The sequence below is a fragment of the Arvicanthis niloticus genome, chromosome 20 (genome assembly GCF_011762505.2).
Source record: "Arvicanthis niloticus isolate mArvNil1 chromosome 20, mArvNil1.pat.X, whole genome shotgun sequence".
NCBI classification, from domain to species: Eukaryota; Metazoa; Chordata; class Mammalia; order Rodentia; family Muridae; genus Arvicanthis; species Arvicanthis niloticus.
Genome location: NC_047677.1, coordinates 13,728,219 through 13,744,741, shown reverse-complemented (window position 1 = coordinate 13,744,741; position 16,523 = coordinate 13,728,219). Strand labels below are relative to the sequence as shown.

At 43.2% G+C, this 16,523-nt stretch overlaps 1 protein-coding gene across 3 annotated transcripts in view; it reads left to right on the top strand.

Moving 5' to 3' along the window:
- Window positions 1-16,523, top strand: part of Atg5 (autophagy related 5) — a 90,196-nt gene that overhangs the window by 28,552 nt on the left and 45,121 nt on the right. For all 3 annotated transcript variants that reach the window (XM_034524879.2, XM_076917156.1, XM_034524881.2), the window contains one exon: window positions 1,404-1,566. In XM_034524879.2, the coding sequence (XP_034380770.1) occupies window positions 1,404-1,566 (163 nt within the window). The remainder of the gene's footprint in view (window positions 1-1,403; window positions 1,567-16,523) is intronic.

Here is a 16,523-nt window from a genome sequence, read left to right as displayed (position 1 = left end):
GTGGAGGCACAGAAGGGGTGGGTTATGAGTGTGCATAACCCATGCTGGCCTGGGATTTGCATCCCTCTTGCCACTACCTCCTGAGTCTGGAAGTATAACAGGCATGGAATCATTGTCCCAGTATATTCTTTCCTTTCTTGAAAAGTAATACATGAGAAGAAATACTTGGGGAAAAATGCCCTTCCCTCCCAACCCTTTTATGTACACAAAGTAATCGTGGGAAACTTTTTATTTTTATTAAAGTAAACTTATAAATTATGGATTCACATTTCATTCTGAAAGCTGTGGCTTCTACTAGAGGGGAACCCAACAGTGAGAGCTCATGTTTAGTAAGATGTTTGATTCTTTACATGTGACATGCAAGTGTCTGGCGTAGTTGCTTTAACAAAGTCTCAATCTTCTGGTATTGCTAGTAGATTGAATTTTTTTCACTTACTTGTAAGTGGTGCTTTGATTTAATGCTGTTCAGTTACTTATAACCCATCTAGATACATTGCAGATAGTGAATATTCTAATTAAATAATGCAATTATAATCTCTAAAAGGCGGGTCTAAGAATTTAGCTCAGTGGTAGAACACAGAAAGTCCTGGCTTTGGCCCTTAGAATTCGATAGGGAGTGGATGTGCAAAGAAATGAAAAGACACCCACACCTCAGATGAATGGTGTTCTAAAGGGAATCTTTCTGAGTCTCCTGTAAAAGTGAAATTAAATTTACTTTGCCGTGTTTTCAATTTGGAAGATAAATGAGAGTAAACATGGTATTACACTCTATCAGAGAGTTTGCTTGGCTCAGGAAGATAAGCGTGTATACACAATGGCTACTGCACATTAGGAAAGATGGAAATGCAGTGGATCAAGGATCTGTTTGTAATTTCACTGTGGTCATCACTCTCACTTGGGTGGATGTGAAAAAGATGCCTCACGGTCGGGGTGAGGCAGGGAGGCTGTGGCGAGGTGTCTGTCGCTCTCTGCATGCCTCGTTCAGCTGCTTTGGCTGTATGAGTAGCTCAGCTCTCTGTTCTGTATTACTGCCCTCCCTTGTTTCCTGAGTGCCTCTCAGTGAGGATTTCAAGGCTTCCTAGATTGAATTGGGCCTTCTTTTGAAGGTAGGTATAGAGGACTAGCAGTACCTTGTACATGCCTCTGGTTCCAAAGGCCATGCACTTGTGATTGCTGCTGTCAGTTCCACGTGTCATGCGATAACCTCACAGGTGAGGATCATTGGGAACAGTACAGCGTGTGTCAAATAGGCAGTACTTAGTAAGTTAATTTTTAAAGTATTTGTAGCTATCATGGTAATGAAATATGGCATGCCGTGAACAGTGGAAAGTGGGGAAATGTAGTTCTTCTTAGAAGCTAATTCGTGTCTGCACACTTGTTTTGTATGTGTTTCCCTTTGGTAGAGTTTTCCAGAAAAGGACCTTCTACACTGTCCATCCAAGGATGCTGTTGAGGCTCACTTCATGTCCTGTATGAAAGAAGCTGATGCTTTAAAGCACAAAGGTCAAGTGATCAACGAAATGCAGAAAAAAGACCACAAGCAGCTCTGGATGGGACTGCAGAATGGTAAGTACACAGTACCTGATTCCTAAGTCTGTATACAATAGTACACAGTCATAACCCTGTGAGCAGGTCATGCTTTAGCTGTAGGAATTAGCCCTGGCCTCCAAGGCCCAAATCTGCATAGTATACTCCAGTTCAACTCTGCAAAGTCATCTCTTCCATTTCAGCGTGCCAGTGTTGCTGTGTTCCTGATTGTTGCACGGGCTGGTCACTTAGTTTATGACAGCATAAACCTTTTTGTTTAGCTTCTGAAGAAAGAGTGTGGTCCTCGTTCCTTAGGCATGGTTCTCTTTTGGATCAGGCCATGCTGTGATTTTGAGACTGCTCCTAAGGCCATAGCTTGGTTGTTAGAGCGCTTGCCTAGCATTCAGAAGGCCTGGCTTGATCCTCAGTGTTGCGTAAGCCGGCATGGAGGTGGAGGCAAGTAGATCAGAAGTTGGAGGTCATCAGCTGCACAGCAAGTTCAAAGCCAGTCTGTGGTACGTGAGAGGAGTGGAGTTCAGAGAGGAAAAGAAAGGAGAAGAAAAGAGGAGGAAGAGAGAGTCAGTAAGACTAGTGGAGAGAGGGGAAAAAATACTCCTGTTGGAATATGAGGTCATCTGCATTCCTGTCTTTTGAAGAGCTGTAGCCTCTTTTGCTTGTGTTGACTGTCCTGTAACGCTAATAGGCTAATAGGTTGTGTTAGAGACCTGACTTTACCTGGATCCAGGATGTATGGTTATGCAATACCAATTCCTTAATTATATTGTTCAAATTTTAGCTACTGTGGCTTATTAACCATAAATAATTATATAAAGTACAATTTTGTTGCTAGTTTTCTGTGTGTATATGTATGCACATGCTATGTATCTGCATCCGTGCACATGCCATAAGTACATGCTTGTGTAGGCCAAAGGAAGGTGTCAGATCCCTGGACCTGAAGTTACCAGCCATTGTGAGCTGCTGGAAACTGAGTTGTGGGTGCTGGGGGATGAGCTTGGGTCCTTTGGAAGATCTTTTAGTCACTAAACCATCTCTCCTGCCCTATCGCTATCATTTTTGTTGGACATCATTATATCATGACGGATGTGCTCATGGTGGGTGACAAACCATGTTACATCTTAGTGTCTGTCATTAATCACTATGCATTTGCCATTCACAACATAAACAGCAGGGCATATGTAAGGTGCTGCAGCTTCCTTGTGTGCTTTTGGGGATAAGAGGACATGGCACAGACACTGCAAGTGCAACTCTGGTGTGCCCTGAGTAGAAGACAGTGGGGACGGGGGACTGGCAGCAGGAGGAAACTAGTGCAGGACAATTCATAACTTTGCTACGCTTTACAAAGAAATTCAATGTGTGCGTGTGGAGCGTTTGGGGAGCAGTCACTTGTGTATGCCTCTGCAAGACGCAAGGTTGACGTTGGGTATTTTTCTCCTTTGCTTTTCACCTCACTTGCTCAGATAGGGCCTCACTGAATTTAGAGCTCTCCATTTTACACACTGGCTGGCCAGCAAGCCATCTGCCTCTCTCTGTCCTTAGTGGTGGAGTTACATGCCAACATTACCATGCCTGGCTTCTTATGTGGGGGCCAGGGACAGAACTCAGGTCCTTGTTCTTGAATAGCAAGCATCGTATAAAAGAGCCATCTTCTAGGCAAATTCTCTTGTTTTCTTTCTTTCTCTCTCTTTCTTTGCTTCTTTTCTTCCTTTCTTTTTTGAGACAGAATCTCACTGTTTAAATTACTTATACTCAGCCTTTTAACTTTGCTATTTATGAAATAGTAGCAAATAGCATATTGTAACAATTTGTGAAAGATATTCAAATCATGGAATGATATTATCATGGCCCCATTCCTGTGCGGCTCATTACCCTCCTGCTTCAACCTCCTAAGTGCCTGGAGTACAGGTGCAGGCGCGTGCCAGCCTTCCCTGCCACCACGATTACTTTCCATGGTTGAGCCACGTCACTTTTCCAGTGTACATGGGTAGTTAGGACAGTCCTGTATCTTGTATCTTTGTGTTTGCCCTTGGTCAAGAAGAAAGGCCAGTGTAAGTTCTTTCTCAATGATACTGCACTATTGACCAGTCAGTGTGGCTATTGGATATGTACTAAACTCTGCAAAGTTAAGAGTGTTGTGACTTCAGTGACCTCAGTATGTAAGGCACATATTTTATGATGTATATGGTAATCATTTCTCATCCTTCTGTTAGATTTATATTTGATATGGGCTACATGGAATTATCACATAGTTTCATATTTGGAATATATAACCTGGTAATGACATACTTGTTTTCCCATCAAAAAATATCACCTCATAATTAAAAGTATTTCTAACCTAAAGAAAGTATACTGCGGGCCGTGGTGGCACACGCCTTTAATCCCAGCACTTAGGAGGCAGAGGCAGGTGGATTTCTGAGTTCGAGGCCAGCCTGGTCTACAGAATGAGTTCCAGGACAGCCAGGGCTACACAGAGAAACCCTGTCTCAAAAAAACAAAACAACAACAACAAAAAAAATGGGCTGGTGAGATGGCTCAGTGGTTAAGAGCACCGATTGCTCTTCAGGAGGTCGTGAGTTCAAATCCCAGCAATCACATGGTGGCTCACAGCCATCAGTAGCAAGAGGGAGAAGTGAAGGAGATTTAAAAAAAAAAATAAGAAAAAAAAAAGAAGGAAAGTAGACTGCATGCTTAGTTGTGGTAGCAGCACATGCCAGTAAACACAACACTTAGGGGTGGAGACCAGCTACAAGAGACCCTGTCACACATAAGCTAGGGCTGAGAGAGAGAAAAGATCAAAGAAAAATTGACTTCAAGTAATCCCAGACCTTGAGGGTGGAAACAGGAGGACCACGAGTTCAGGGCCGTCTTATCTATCTAGTCAAGTGTCAAACCAGATTGGACCACACAAGGTCCTATTTCAGTAACAACACACACACACACACACACACACACACACACACACCACACAGTATGAAATAAAGCATCAGAGACAGCAGGCTGCCTCAGTGGGTAAAGGCACTTGCCAACAAGCCTGACAGCCAGAGCTCAGCCCTGGCATCCATGTAATGGAAGGAGAGAACTAGCTTGCTTCTGTGATTATCCTCTCCCTCCATGCCATGGTATGCACAGATAGACAGACATAAATAGGCTGAAGTTAACTGTGGAATGTTTGTGAAGGTGGATGCTTCATTGTCTTTCTGTCTGGAAGACTGTCTCTCCTCCTCTGGCTGTTGATCTTCTCGTGGCTACAGTTTCTGTATGCTCACCTTTTGTAAGATGCCTTCTGTTTGTAGAGTTAACAGTGTGTATCTAACTTGTCCTGACAGTGCACAGAAGGTGTGGTCCTCCAGCACCTGGGGACACAGAGCCAGCTCCTGGAACTGCAGTCATCAGGACAGGGTGTGTGCGGGGTGGGGGCTGGGGGTGCTGCGCTGTACACACCTTTGTTCACTGGTGTTCCTGCACTGCTGTTTTCTGTATTGAGCACTACATAATGCTCGAAGGGTTGGCGTGTGTCTTACATTTTTTTCCTCAAAACATGGTGTTATCTTACCGAGTAAAAGACATAAGTTTTGATTTACTTTTTTATCTCTTTCTCACATGACCAGGAAGTACTATTAAAGTGTTTCATAAATAGTGTAATATTCTGAGTTTAAATTATTTATGGAAATGGATTTTTATACTGAAGGACTTTTGGGGGCGGGGTGACAAGGTCCTGATTGTTTGTGAGGTCATAGAGCTGTTGTCACATTCTTGTTGATGCAATTGTAAGTTTGTCTAAATTCAGACAAAGCAGGTGGTCCACTTGTTCCATTCAGAGCTGCACCTGGAGAACAGCAACACTAAGCACAAGTTTCAAAGATTTTTGAATACTTTCAAATGCTAATTTTAATTTGGAAACTCTCAGAGGAGAAATAAGAAAAGCTTCTGAAACCAAGAAAACTCATTTAAGGCATAATGTGCCTTTCAGTTTTTAATAGGCTTTCATTTTAGATGCGAGGATGTGCCACCTCTCTGAAACAGAAAAGAGAGTAGCATCTTTCTCTATGGGACAGTCGTCAGTCCATGTGGAGGATTGCTGTCCAGCATCACACTGTGGGGAGATGTGAGGAAATCACTAAAGGATAACAAGAATAATAGAAGGCTCAGCTCTTAGCCAGTCTTCTCTGAGTATGCCTGCTTCTTCTCCTGTTTGGGTTTTTGAGGCAAGGTTTCATAAAGTTCAGGCTACACAGATGTTTAGCCCCCATGCCTCAGCTTCCAAGTGACGGGATTGTGGGTGTGCATTACCATGCCCAGAGTGAGAGAACACTTTAAAAAAATGATTTTAAAGTTCCATACACTTGGAGATAAAACTACTATTTGGCTGTTTATAGATACACTTAAGTTTGCATTACTTACACAGTGCTGTTAGACTTTTAATTAGCTTACAGTGTGCTGTTTACCACACACACTCACCCCTCTACTACTTATTTTGAGACAGGGTTCCAGTATATTCTGGCTTCAACTTAGGATCCTCCTGCCTCAGTCTCTCAAATGTAGGGATCGCATGCATGTGCGAACACACTCAGCCCCTGTTGGCCATTTTTAGCATAAAACTGGATTTAAGAGGAAAGAGGAATTATGCATGACAAGTGATATCTTAGAGACATGTGTGCTCGAGACGGATGTTTTATGTTTTCATCTTGCTGTTTTTATTGGTCTGCACACTGAATTGGCTCTGTTCTATAGCTCTACCTGTGAGCAAGTTAGATCACTTTTCTCTCTGGAGCTCCCTTATAAATGCAAAGACAGGATTCTAGTAACTGATTTTTTTTTTTTTTCCTTAGTGATTTTCAGGACTACCTGGATGAAATAAAGAAAGGCATTTTTAAATGAATGAGATGTGAAGTTACTAAGACTTAAGATGGTTGTAATGGAATTCGAATTATAAAGGTTAAGTTCTAGACATCTGAGCAACTATTGAGTGTGGTTTTCAAGTAATTACCTTTACTTTCTAAGTGTCTTTGCCAGGAGATTGAAGCCAGGCCTGCCAGGTAATAAAATAAGCTTGGTTTTCAGTCAAAGCATTTGCTCATCTTAGCTCCTCAGTCACCTCCCCACTGGCCATTGATTCATAAAACGTCTATCGGTTTTATAGTCCAACACTTAAGTTTGGTAAAGGTATACGTGTCGGCACATGGGCATGCCACGTGCGCAGGTGCTCTTGGAGGCCAGAGATGGCAGATCCTGTGGAAGTATAGATGATAGAAGTGTGGCGATGTGCTTGCTGGGAACCCAGGAACAGGTCCTTGGAAAGAGCAGCAAGTACAGGTTAAGCACTGAGCCAGCATTCCAGGCCATGGTTTTTTGTTTGTTCATTTGTGCTACTTTAAGATGTGGTGAGTATCTATGTATGGGAATGTGCCCCTGAGTGAGGGTGCCTACAGAGTCTAGCAGAGGGAATCACATCGACTGGCACATCTGTGAGGACTAGAAATTGAACTCTGGTCCTCTCAAAGAGCAGCAGTCTCAACTGCTGAGCCATCTCTCCACATTCCTTTTTTAAGGGTTCTTCATTGTCTTAACAAGTGTACTTTTTATTTTGACACAGTGTCTATGGGTGTGTCCATGTTAGTGTTTGCACACACATGGATGCTGTTGCCCTTAGAGGTTAGTCCAGAGGTGCCAGATCCCGTGGGACTGGAGTCACAGCAGCTGTGAGCCACCCTGTGTGGGTGCTGGGAACTGAACTTGGATCCTCTGGAAGAGCGTAGCATCCACTCTTAATACTGAGCCATCTCTCCAGCTCTTCTCTTTTAGGGTTTTTTAAAATCATTCAGTTGTGTGTGCATGTGAGTGTGTGTACAGTGGCTAGTGTAGGTGCTGCATTGTGTATGTGTGTGTACAGTGGCTAGTGTAGGTGCTGCAGTGTGTATGTGAGTGTGTGTACAGTGGCTAGTGTAGGTGCTGCATTGTGTATGTGTGTGTACAGTGGCTAGTGTAGGTGCTGCAGTGTGTATGTGAGTGTGTGTACAGTGGCTAGTGTAGGTGCTGCAGTGTGCATGTGAGTGTGTGTACAGTGGCTAGTGTAGGTGCTGCAGTGTGCATGTGAGTGTGTGTACAGTGGCTAGTGTAGGTGCTGCAGTGTGTATGTGTGTGTACAGTGGCTAGTGTAGGTGCTGCAGTGTGTATGTGTGTGTACAGTGGCTAGTGTAGGTGCTGCAGTGTGCATGTGAGTGTGTGTACAGTGGCTAGTGTAGGTGCTGCAGTGTGTATGTGGAGGTCAAAGGATAGCATTGGAGAGCTGCTGCTTTCCTTCTAGCATGGGATCTAGGGATTGCCATGTGACTTCACCCTTGAGCTCTCTTGCCAGTCCTCATTCAGTCGTGATTTCTTTTATTCTTTGCCTTTCCTAATGAAACTCTTGCTCCTCTGAAGATGCGTGAGTATGAAGCTCATATCTCCCACCGCAGAGTCCCAGCATCTCTGACCAAGCAGAGCGCTGACCTGTTTCTCCTGTGTAAAGAGTTTTCTCCTTTCTTTTCTGTGGCCATGCCTTCACAGTCACCTTGCTGAGTGTTGTTTGTACGGTTCATTTGCCCTCTGTTTCTTTTTACCAGCTCTTCTTGGTTTGGGCCTTCCTGCCACTCTGCTCTGACATTGCGTCTCTATAATCTGCTTCCTCTTTACAAGTGTTATTAAATGTTAATTACTCAAGTAGTTATTGATTTGTTTGTGCTTTAGCTGGAAATATCCAGGGAGCAAAACAGGCAGAAATGCTATCCTTGAGAAGTTTAGATTCTAGTGGATGATGCGAGTCACTGAGCGTAGGTCGTATCCGCAGACACGTGTAGGCTGACCCACAGACCTTAACTGATGTCTTGGCGTTAGATGAAGACTGAGCGCTCAGGGGATTAGCATTCATCCTCTCAGCGGAGAGACCTACGAACAGGAATCCCTCCCCTGCGCAGACAACTTAATCTGCAGCTGTCTTATCTTATACTACCCCAGTCCACAGAAATGCATGAGGTCAGTATTTACTGTTTTGGGTCTACAGTACTTTTGTTGTAGAAATGCGATGAAACTAAGACCCAGACCAAGCTTTCCTGTCTTGTATTTGAAACATGGCTCTCTGATACAAGATAGCGCTTTATTAGAGCTCACCTTGTCTTCATAGAAGTCTTCCATTCCCTAGCCGCCTTAGTGCAAGAGCACAAGGCTACTGGCACTGTCTCAGCACCTCAGTTAGCACTTTCAAAGTGGTGCGTGCGTGTGTGCGTTAAAGAGAAGAAGGCAATTCCAGCCTGCCTCCTGCCATGAGGACACAGCAGCAAGGTAGGGTCTTCAAAGCAGAACAAGCACTTACTAGACATGAATCTCCTAGAGCTTTGAACCTGGACTGTCTGTGAGCCAGACAGTTCCAACAGAGTAATAAAGGTGTTTAAAAAGTGTTACAAGTGAATGCCTCAGCAATCAAGAAAAAAATACGGGCACACTAACAGAGAAGGGTTTGTAAGTACAGCACCAATCCTCCCTGCCTTGGGATCCTGTTCTGTCAAAGTACCTAGACTACTCCAATCTCAGCGCCCTTGCGCCTGCCATCCCTAGTCCCCATCTGCCTATGACACTCTAATTCAGGATGAATGCTAATGATTTAGCTCTGACTGGCTTGGAACTCTCTTGTAGATTAGGCTGGCCTCAAACTCATAGAGATCCACCTGCCTCTCTCCCTCCTAACTTCTCCAATTAAAGGTATATGCCACCATGTCCAGTACTCTCTATATATGCGTGCGTCTGTCTGTCTGTCTGTCTATCTATCTAAAATTAATGTTACTTGTATGTGTGTGTTAAGTCAGTCATTCCATTTTCTTTTCTGTAGTGGTGGGAAACTGGGGAGGTAGCTCAGTGGATGTCCTCAGCATCTTTGTAAATACTAGGGGAAGGAGACTGGTGAGCTGCCTGTAATCTCAGCAGCCAGGAGGTTGGAAACAAAGACAGTGGATCATCTGGAAAAGCTGGCTGCCTAGACTAACTAAAGCGGAGGGTTCTGGGTACTTAGAGAGACTCTTCCTTGGTAATAAAATAGAGACTGATTGAGAAGTTACCCAGTGTCAACGTCTGGCCTCTGCACAAATGTCCATATGAGTTTACATGCATATAAACATGCACACATGCAGAAAAGGGGGATAGGAATTTTATAAGTGAATGCATTTGTGCTTTAATGGGAAGATAGTTTGTTAGGCTTCTGAAGAAAGATACCTCATGAAATTTAAATAAATACAAGCAATATTTAGATTATAGCCTCCTAGAATACAAACATCATAGATAAATGACTTGGGAAAAAATCTAGACAGTTATTTTAGAATACTGAACAGATTATACTCATGTTAATTTGCCAGAAGGCATCTTGATAGCCTGGGAAGTCTGTACATCCATCGAGATTGGTTATCTGTGCACTTCTGTTATAAGATCTAGTTGATGTGTCTAAGTCTATGTTTAGGCTGATACTCTGAATACCACTTGACAATAGATCTATTAAGGGAGTATTAGTTTCATGGAAATAAAAAAGGGTTAGTTTTATAGGCATATAAAAGTTTAATTTTTGTCATAATCCCTTTGAAATGTAATTTTATATTTGTTAGTCCTTTATCTTAAATTTGTTCTGCTTTAAAAATTTTAAATTTTTGTAAGATCTAAGAATGGTGTCTTTCATTTTAATATATTTGGGAAGATTCGTGAAGCATTTTCTTATATATTGAGTGATCCATTATGTAAAAAGGATATCTGAACAGATCTTTTTGTTTTGTGATGTGTTTTTGTCCCTTTGTCTTTCCCTTTTGTCCCCTTCTCCCCTCCCCCCCATGTCCTCTGTACACAGGGTCTTGCCATCTCCACATATACCCTAGATTGGCCTATAACTTACTGTGCAGCCTCCTACGCTCTGGGGTGGTAGGCTTGAACCATCTAAATCCATAGATACATATTGTTTAACATATGTGCAAGTTTGTATTGGAATGTAAATTAATTCATGACTCTCTATAGGAGAACAGGAATGAATACTGCTACTTTTCCCTTGGGGTAGAAGGAAGCACTAGATGTCACAGAGCCATGCCCTCCCTCTTGCACTGTGCACTTGAGCAGTTCTTTGGGCGCCCACTGCTGCCATGCCAGGTGTCCGAAGTCTGAGTTATCACGTCTCTACAGCTCCTCATGGATTTCTGTAGCACAGCACTGGGATCTGTACGTGCAGTTGTTACAGTGATCTGTTTGGCTCACTCTTGGAGCTGCATTTTTTAAAATGTTAATTTAGTGTTTGACTTTTTGAGATGGGGTCTAGGCTTGCTCAGCAAGTGAGCTATCTCCCTGTCCTACTGCTTATATTTAAAAAGCAAATAAAAATGTGTGTGTTTGTGGTGTGGACTCAACTATTAGCGCTGGCCGTCCTGGAGCTCACTATGTAAACCACGTACGTTGGCCTTGAACTTTCAGAGGTCCTCCTTCCTCTGCCTCCCGAGTGCCGAGATTAAAGTCACCTGCTTAAATTATTTTTAGTTAGATGTACTTATGTGTATTTGCATGTGAGTATCCCCAGAAGCCAGAGGTGTCCGATTCCCCAGGAGCTGGAGTTACAGATGGCCGTCATTCCTTGGTTGTGGGTGCTGTGACCTTGGCTGTCTTGGAAGAGCAGTGCTCTGACAGCTGATCGATCTCCAGTCCATCCTTGCGCTTCTGAAGCTACTTGTCTTCTGAATGTGTCCTTTGGATTCTTTTTATTTTCTTCCATAGTTCTCTCCGTCCTCTCTCTTAATCTAGTTCTGCTTGTCTTTTTTGAGGAAGATGGAGGGGTTTGAATGATGGAGGTGTTTGAGACAAGAGTCCCACTATATATCTCTGGCTGGCTGTCCTGAAAAATCAGTATGTAGCCAAGGCTGACCTCAAATTCACAGCGCTCAGCCTGCCTCTGCCCCCATGCTAGGATTAAATTTTGTGCCACCACACCCAGTTTATTCTATGTATCTACGTATCCTTACATAGATAAGGTTTAGTTCTGTGTCTCTTTTGGGGAGTTTTTTGTTTGGTTGGTTGTTTTGTTTTAATTCTGAGGTGCTCAGATCCCCTGGGACTGGAGTCACAGATGATTGTTAGCCACCATGTGAATGCAAGGAATCGAATGCTTGTGCTCTAGTCCTCCAGCTTCCCAGTTCTGCACACTGGGAAACAAACTTCTCCTTCAGATATTCGAGTTTCATTTACTAGCCTCTGCTCATCCAGTTGTTATCTCTGTGGGATCTACATGGTCAGATGACAATTTTTATTCAACATTCAGTAGTTAATGCTATTTAGTGTGTTAACTATTTCTAGGTGTCATGTAAGGTTCAGGCCCCTGTTCCCCATCCTTGTCTTCATTCTTATTGTCTCTCCACCTTTGTAAGTTAGGTCTCCATTAGTCCCTGTGGTGATAGTGAACTCTGATTTCAGAATTCTACCTATTAAAAAATGTTTCTTCAACTGAATAAACACTAGTTTCTTGTACCTCATTATATGATTTTTCTCCTTTATTACTTTAGAAGCTATAGAGAATTTACAAATGTTTTTATATATAAATCATATTTACATATTAGAAAACTATTGACAGTATTTAACTAGGACTCAAAGAATTGCTAGATTTCTGGATACTAGAAATGGCAAGTGTCCAATTATAGAAGAGTGAATAAATATGTGACTTGGAGATGCAGCAAAGTGACATGTGTTGCGTACTTGGTTTGTGGCTTTTTTTTTTTTATCTGCAACTCCTACTACTAATTAAGTGCATAATAATTTGAGAGATTATTATGTACTCTCCATACTTTGTCCAAGTTGAAAACTTTTTGAGCCTACTGGTCCTTCCAGCTCTTGTTTTTAATTCTTCTGCAGCATCTGTGTCAAACCCTGTCCTCAGTGAGTCCTGATGGCTACCTTCCCCTAGAGTTGTAGTTTCGTAAGGTCCTCTGGGTCTAAGTGAGTTCTTGGCCTCTTTCCTCTTAGCTCATGCCTTTGTCATCTTTAGGAGATTAAAATATCCCACCATGTGTTAAATTGAAGTAAATTTCTGCAGGTCTAATTCTATATTTCATTCCCATTTGTCATGTTAAAACCTTGAAGATTTTGTAGGACTCGTAGGCTCCTGGTGTTTGCTGAGAACTCCTTAGATATTGCCCTGCAGAAATACTTGTCTGCGTTCACTTTTCATGCTTTTAAGGGTGGTTTGATGTAAAGTGTTAAGTACCTTATAATCTCATTTTCCACATACTTTGTGAAGCATAAGCAGTATTTGCCCGCCTTCAATAAGGAGCAGAACAAAGGCGAGGTGAGATGTAGGGAGTGGGAAGAGGAAAGACCAGAGGGCTGAGTCAAAGGGAAGACCTTATATTCTATGAGCGCATCACTGTCTTTGGCTCTGTTGTTTATTTCCATATGCGGTGCTCAAGAGAATATACTGTGAGATTCAGATATTGGAGTTGTAAGTGAATAATATGGGAAATAATAGCTTTGTCTCAAATTTTACTAACCTCATTTTGCCATTAGGATCCTTAGAACACTTAGGTCCAGTTCCAGCACCTACGTGGCAGCTCACAACATTGGTATCTCCAGTGCAGGGGGTTCGTGGCCCTCCTCTTGTAGAGTGAAAAATTATAAAGGCCATTTTATGAAATATGTGTAAATTTTTTCGCCTTAGACCTTGGGCAGAAAAGCACCTGCCAGCAGGTTTGGGTGCATCTAATTAGTTACAGGGGAGGGGGAGTTACAGGACAAAGGCCTGTTAAGAACATCCCAGAAACTGACTGGCCAAGGGAGGAACTACACCCTGCCCCCATGGTACGGCCTACTAGTGTTCAAAAAAGGTAAAACAACCAATCCTGTGCACCCGCGCGAAAGTTCGCTTTTTCCCCACCCCGCCCATATATAAGCGCTAGACCACTGAGCCACGAGGTCAGTCCCGCTATCCCCTATGTGAGATATGGGGATATGGGCTGGCCCAGAGCTCTGATTTAATAAACCACCTCATGTGCTTTACAGCAAGACGGTCTCTCGTGTGTCCTTTGGGTGCGTGTTATCCTGTGACTTAAGTAGACCCCCTTTCTGGGGAGTCCCGGACCTTTCACTCTGACCTCTGTGGACACTAGGCATGCACATGCTGTTATACATGTAAAACAAAACAGTTTTACACATGAAATAATTAAAAAATAATTACTGAATACATGTTTAAGAGAGGGGGAGCATGTGCTTGCACACATGTGTGAGCATGTGCCTGTTTGTATGTATATCACATACAATAAAAAGCAATAATTGCCTGCCTTCAATAAGGAGCAGAACAAAAGCGAGGATGCATCTGCAACATCCACGTGCAGATGCCCATGGAAGCCAGAGGATGTTGGACAGTAGGTGGCTGTGGGCCGTGCCTCCTGATGTGCGTCTCTCCAGCACCCGTCTGCTTGTCCACTCTGGTGCTATTTGGTGCTTCTTTTTGATGCCGCTTTCCACCAGTGAAACATCTGTGTGCTTTTTAGTTCAGGACCACTTGTCCTGAACTTCTGCCATTCGAAGAAATGGGATATGGGTAGGCAGAGAAGACCTGAGCCACCAAGCACTAGTAGTGCAAATAAAAGGGCTGTTGAAACACTTTAGAAATTGTTAACTTTATGCTGGTCTGATTTCTTTTGTTACGTGTGAAGTGCAGGAGAAAGCCTAGTGTGTTTTCAGATGCAGAGTAGTTGAGCGGCTCCACTTTCCACACTCAGTGAGAAGATGTCGAGCCCTGCTCTTTCTGTCTACTGTTTTCGTTCTTTCATGTTAGTGAATGTAAGATCATGAACTGTTTGTAAATTAGGAACATCTTTTAAAGGGATATTTTCATGCTGCCACTATGGACATGTTAAATGAAGTACCAATAGAAGGGGATTTTCCTAGAGGTTATTATAATTAATAAAATTATGTAATGCCTTAGACCTGGATACTCTTACATGCATTATCTTGTGATTCCTTATGAAGATTAAGTAAAAGTTATCAACTGTGCAAATGAGGAAATGAATTTAACTACTAAAGAGGTGGGACCAGGAATTTTAGCCTAGATTGCCTCTGATTCCAAAATGAAGGCATATTCCATTACATCTGGAGATTATTAACTCTAGCTACATATTGGAGTCATCTGGAGAGCTTTGAAAAAGTACTGGTGCCAGTAAGTCAGGCACTGTAATTGATCTAGGGAACGGCCCACGCACTGGTGCTTTTACACGCTTCCTAGGTGATGCCAGTGAGGAGGTGACCAAGAAGGATTACAGCTTCAGTGGCCACTGTGGGTCTTTGCTTGCAAACATTTGCCAACAGGCAATCTGTTTCATAACAGACATTCTCTTACTTAACATAAAGAATTAGATAAAGAGAAGATAGTTTATATAATAAACGTTGGAAAGATTTTACTGACCAGGGCTGTGGAGGTGGCTCGGAGGTTAGGAGTACTGGTTGCTCTTCCAGAGAACCAGGATTCAATTTCTAGCACCACATAGTGGCTCACAACCATCAGTAATTCCTATTCTAGGGGACCCTATACTCTCTTCTGACCTCTGCAGATACCATACATGCACATGGTGTCCAGATAAACATGTAGGCACAACTCCCATATACATAAAATGAAATAAAATTTTAAAAAGTTAAGAGTGACCATAGTATGGGATATCCTTACCTTTAGTCCTTACAAAACTTAAAGTAGATTTCAGGCTTTTTCTTTTTTTAAGTTGTCTCCTGAGTGAAGTAAAATGTGTTTGATTCATTGTTCAGTTTGTTTCTGGACCTCTGAATCTCAGGAAGTGACACATTCATTGAGACTAAGAGGAAACACACTTTCTCAACACATGGTGGATCAGGTTATGAGATTCAGTCTGTACTTTGAACAGGAACACATTTACACAATCAGACTTGGCTCTGGAAGTCTTTTTAGGAACCTTTATTTCCTTTAATCCTAGCACTCATGCACATGTGTACATACATACCCATAATATACACCGGAGACTTGGTTCCCAGTTGGTGACTCTGGAGACTTGGTTCTCAGTTGGTGGCACTGGAGACTTGGTTCCCAGTTGGTGACTCTGGAGACTTGGTTCTCAGTTGATGGCACCGGAGACTTGGTTCTCAGTTGGTAACTTGGTTCTCAGTTGGTGGCACTGGAGACTTGGTTCCCAGTTGGTGACTCTGGAGACTTGGTTCTCAGTTGGTGGCACTGGAGACTTGGTTCTCAGTTGGTGGCACTGGAGACTTGGTTCTCAGTTGATGGCACTGGAGACTTGGTTCCCAGTTGGTGGCACCGGAGACTTGGTTCTCAGTTGGTGGCACTGGAGACTTGGTTCTCAGTTGGTGGCACTGGAGACTTGGTTCTCAGTTGGTGGCACCGGAGACTTGGTTCCCAGTTGGTGGCACCGGAGACTTGGTTCTCAGTTGGTGGCACTGGAGACTTGGTTCTCAGTTGGTGATACTGGAGACTTGGTTCCCAGTTGGTGACTCTGGAGACTTGGTTCTCAGTTGGTGACTCTGGAGACTTGGTTCTCAGTTGGTAACTCTGGAGACTTGGTTCTCAGTTGGTAACTTGGTTCTCAGTTGGTGGCACTGGAGACTTGGTTCTCAGTTGATGGCACTGGAGACTTGGTTCTCAGTTGGTGGCACTGGAGACTTGGTTCTCAGTTGGTGATACTGGAGACTTGGTTCTCAGTTGGTGACTCTGGAGACTTGGTTCTCAGTTGGTGGCACTGGAGACTTGGTTCTCAGTTGGTGGCACTGGAGACTTGGTTCTCAGTTGGTGGAATGGAGACTTGGTTCTCAGTTGGTGGCACTGGAGACTTGGTTCTCAGTTGGTGGCACTGGAGACTTGGTTCTCAGTTGGTGGCACTGGAGACTTGGTTCTCAGTTGGTGGCACTGGAGACTTGGTTCTCAGTTGGTGGCACCGGAGACTTGGTTCTCAGTTGGT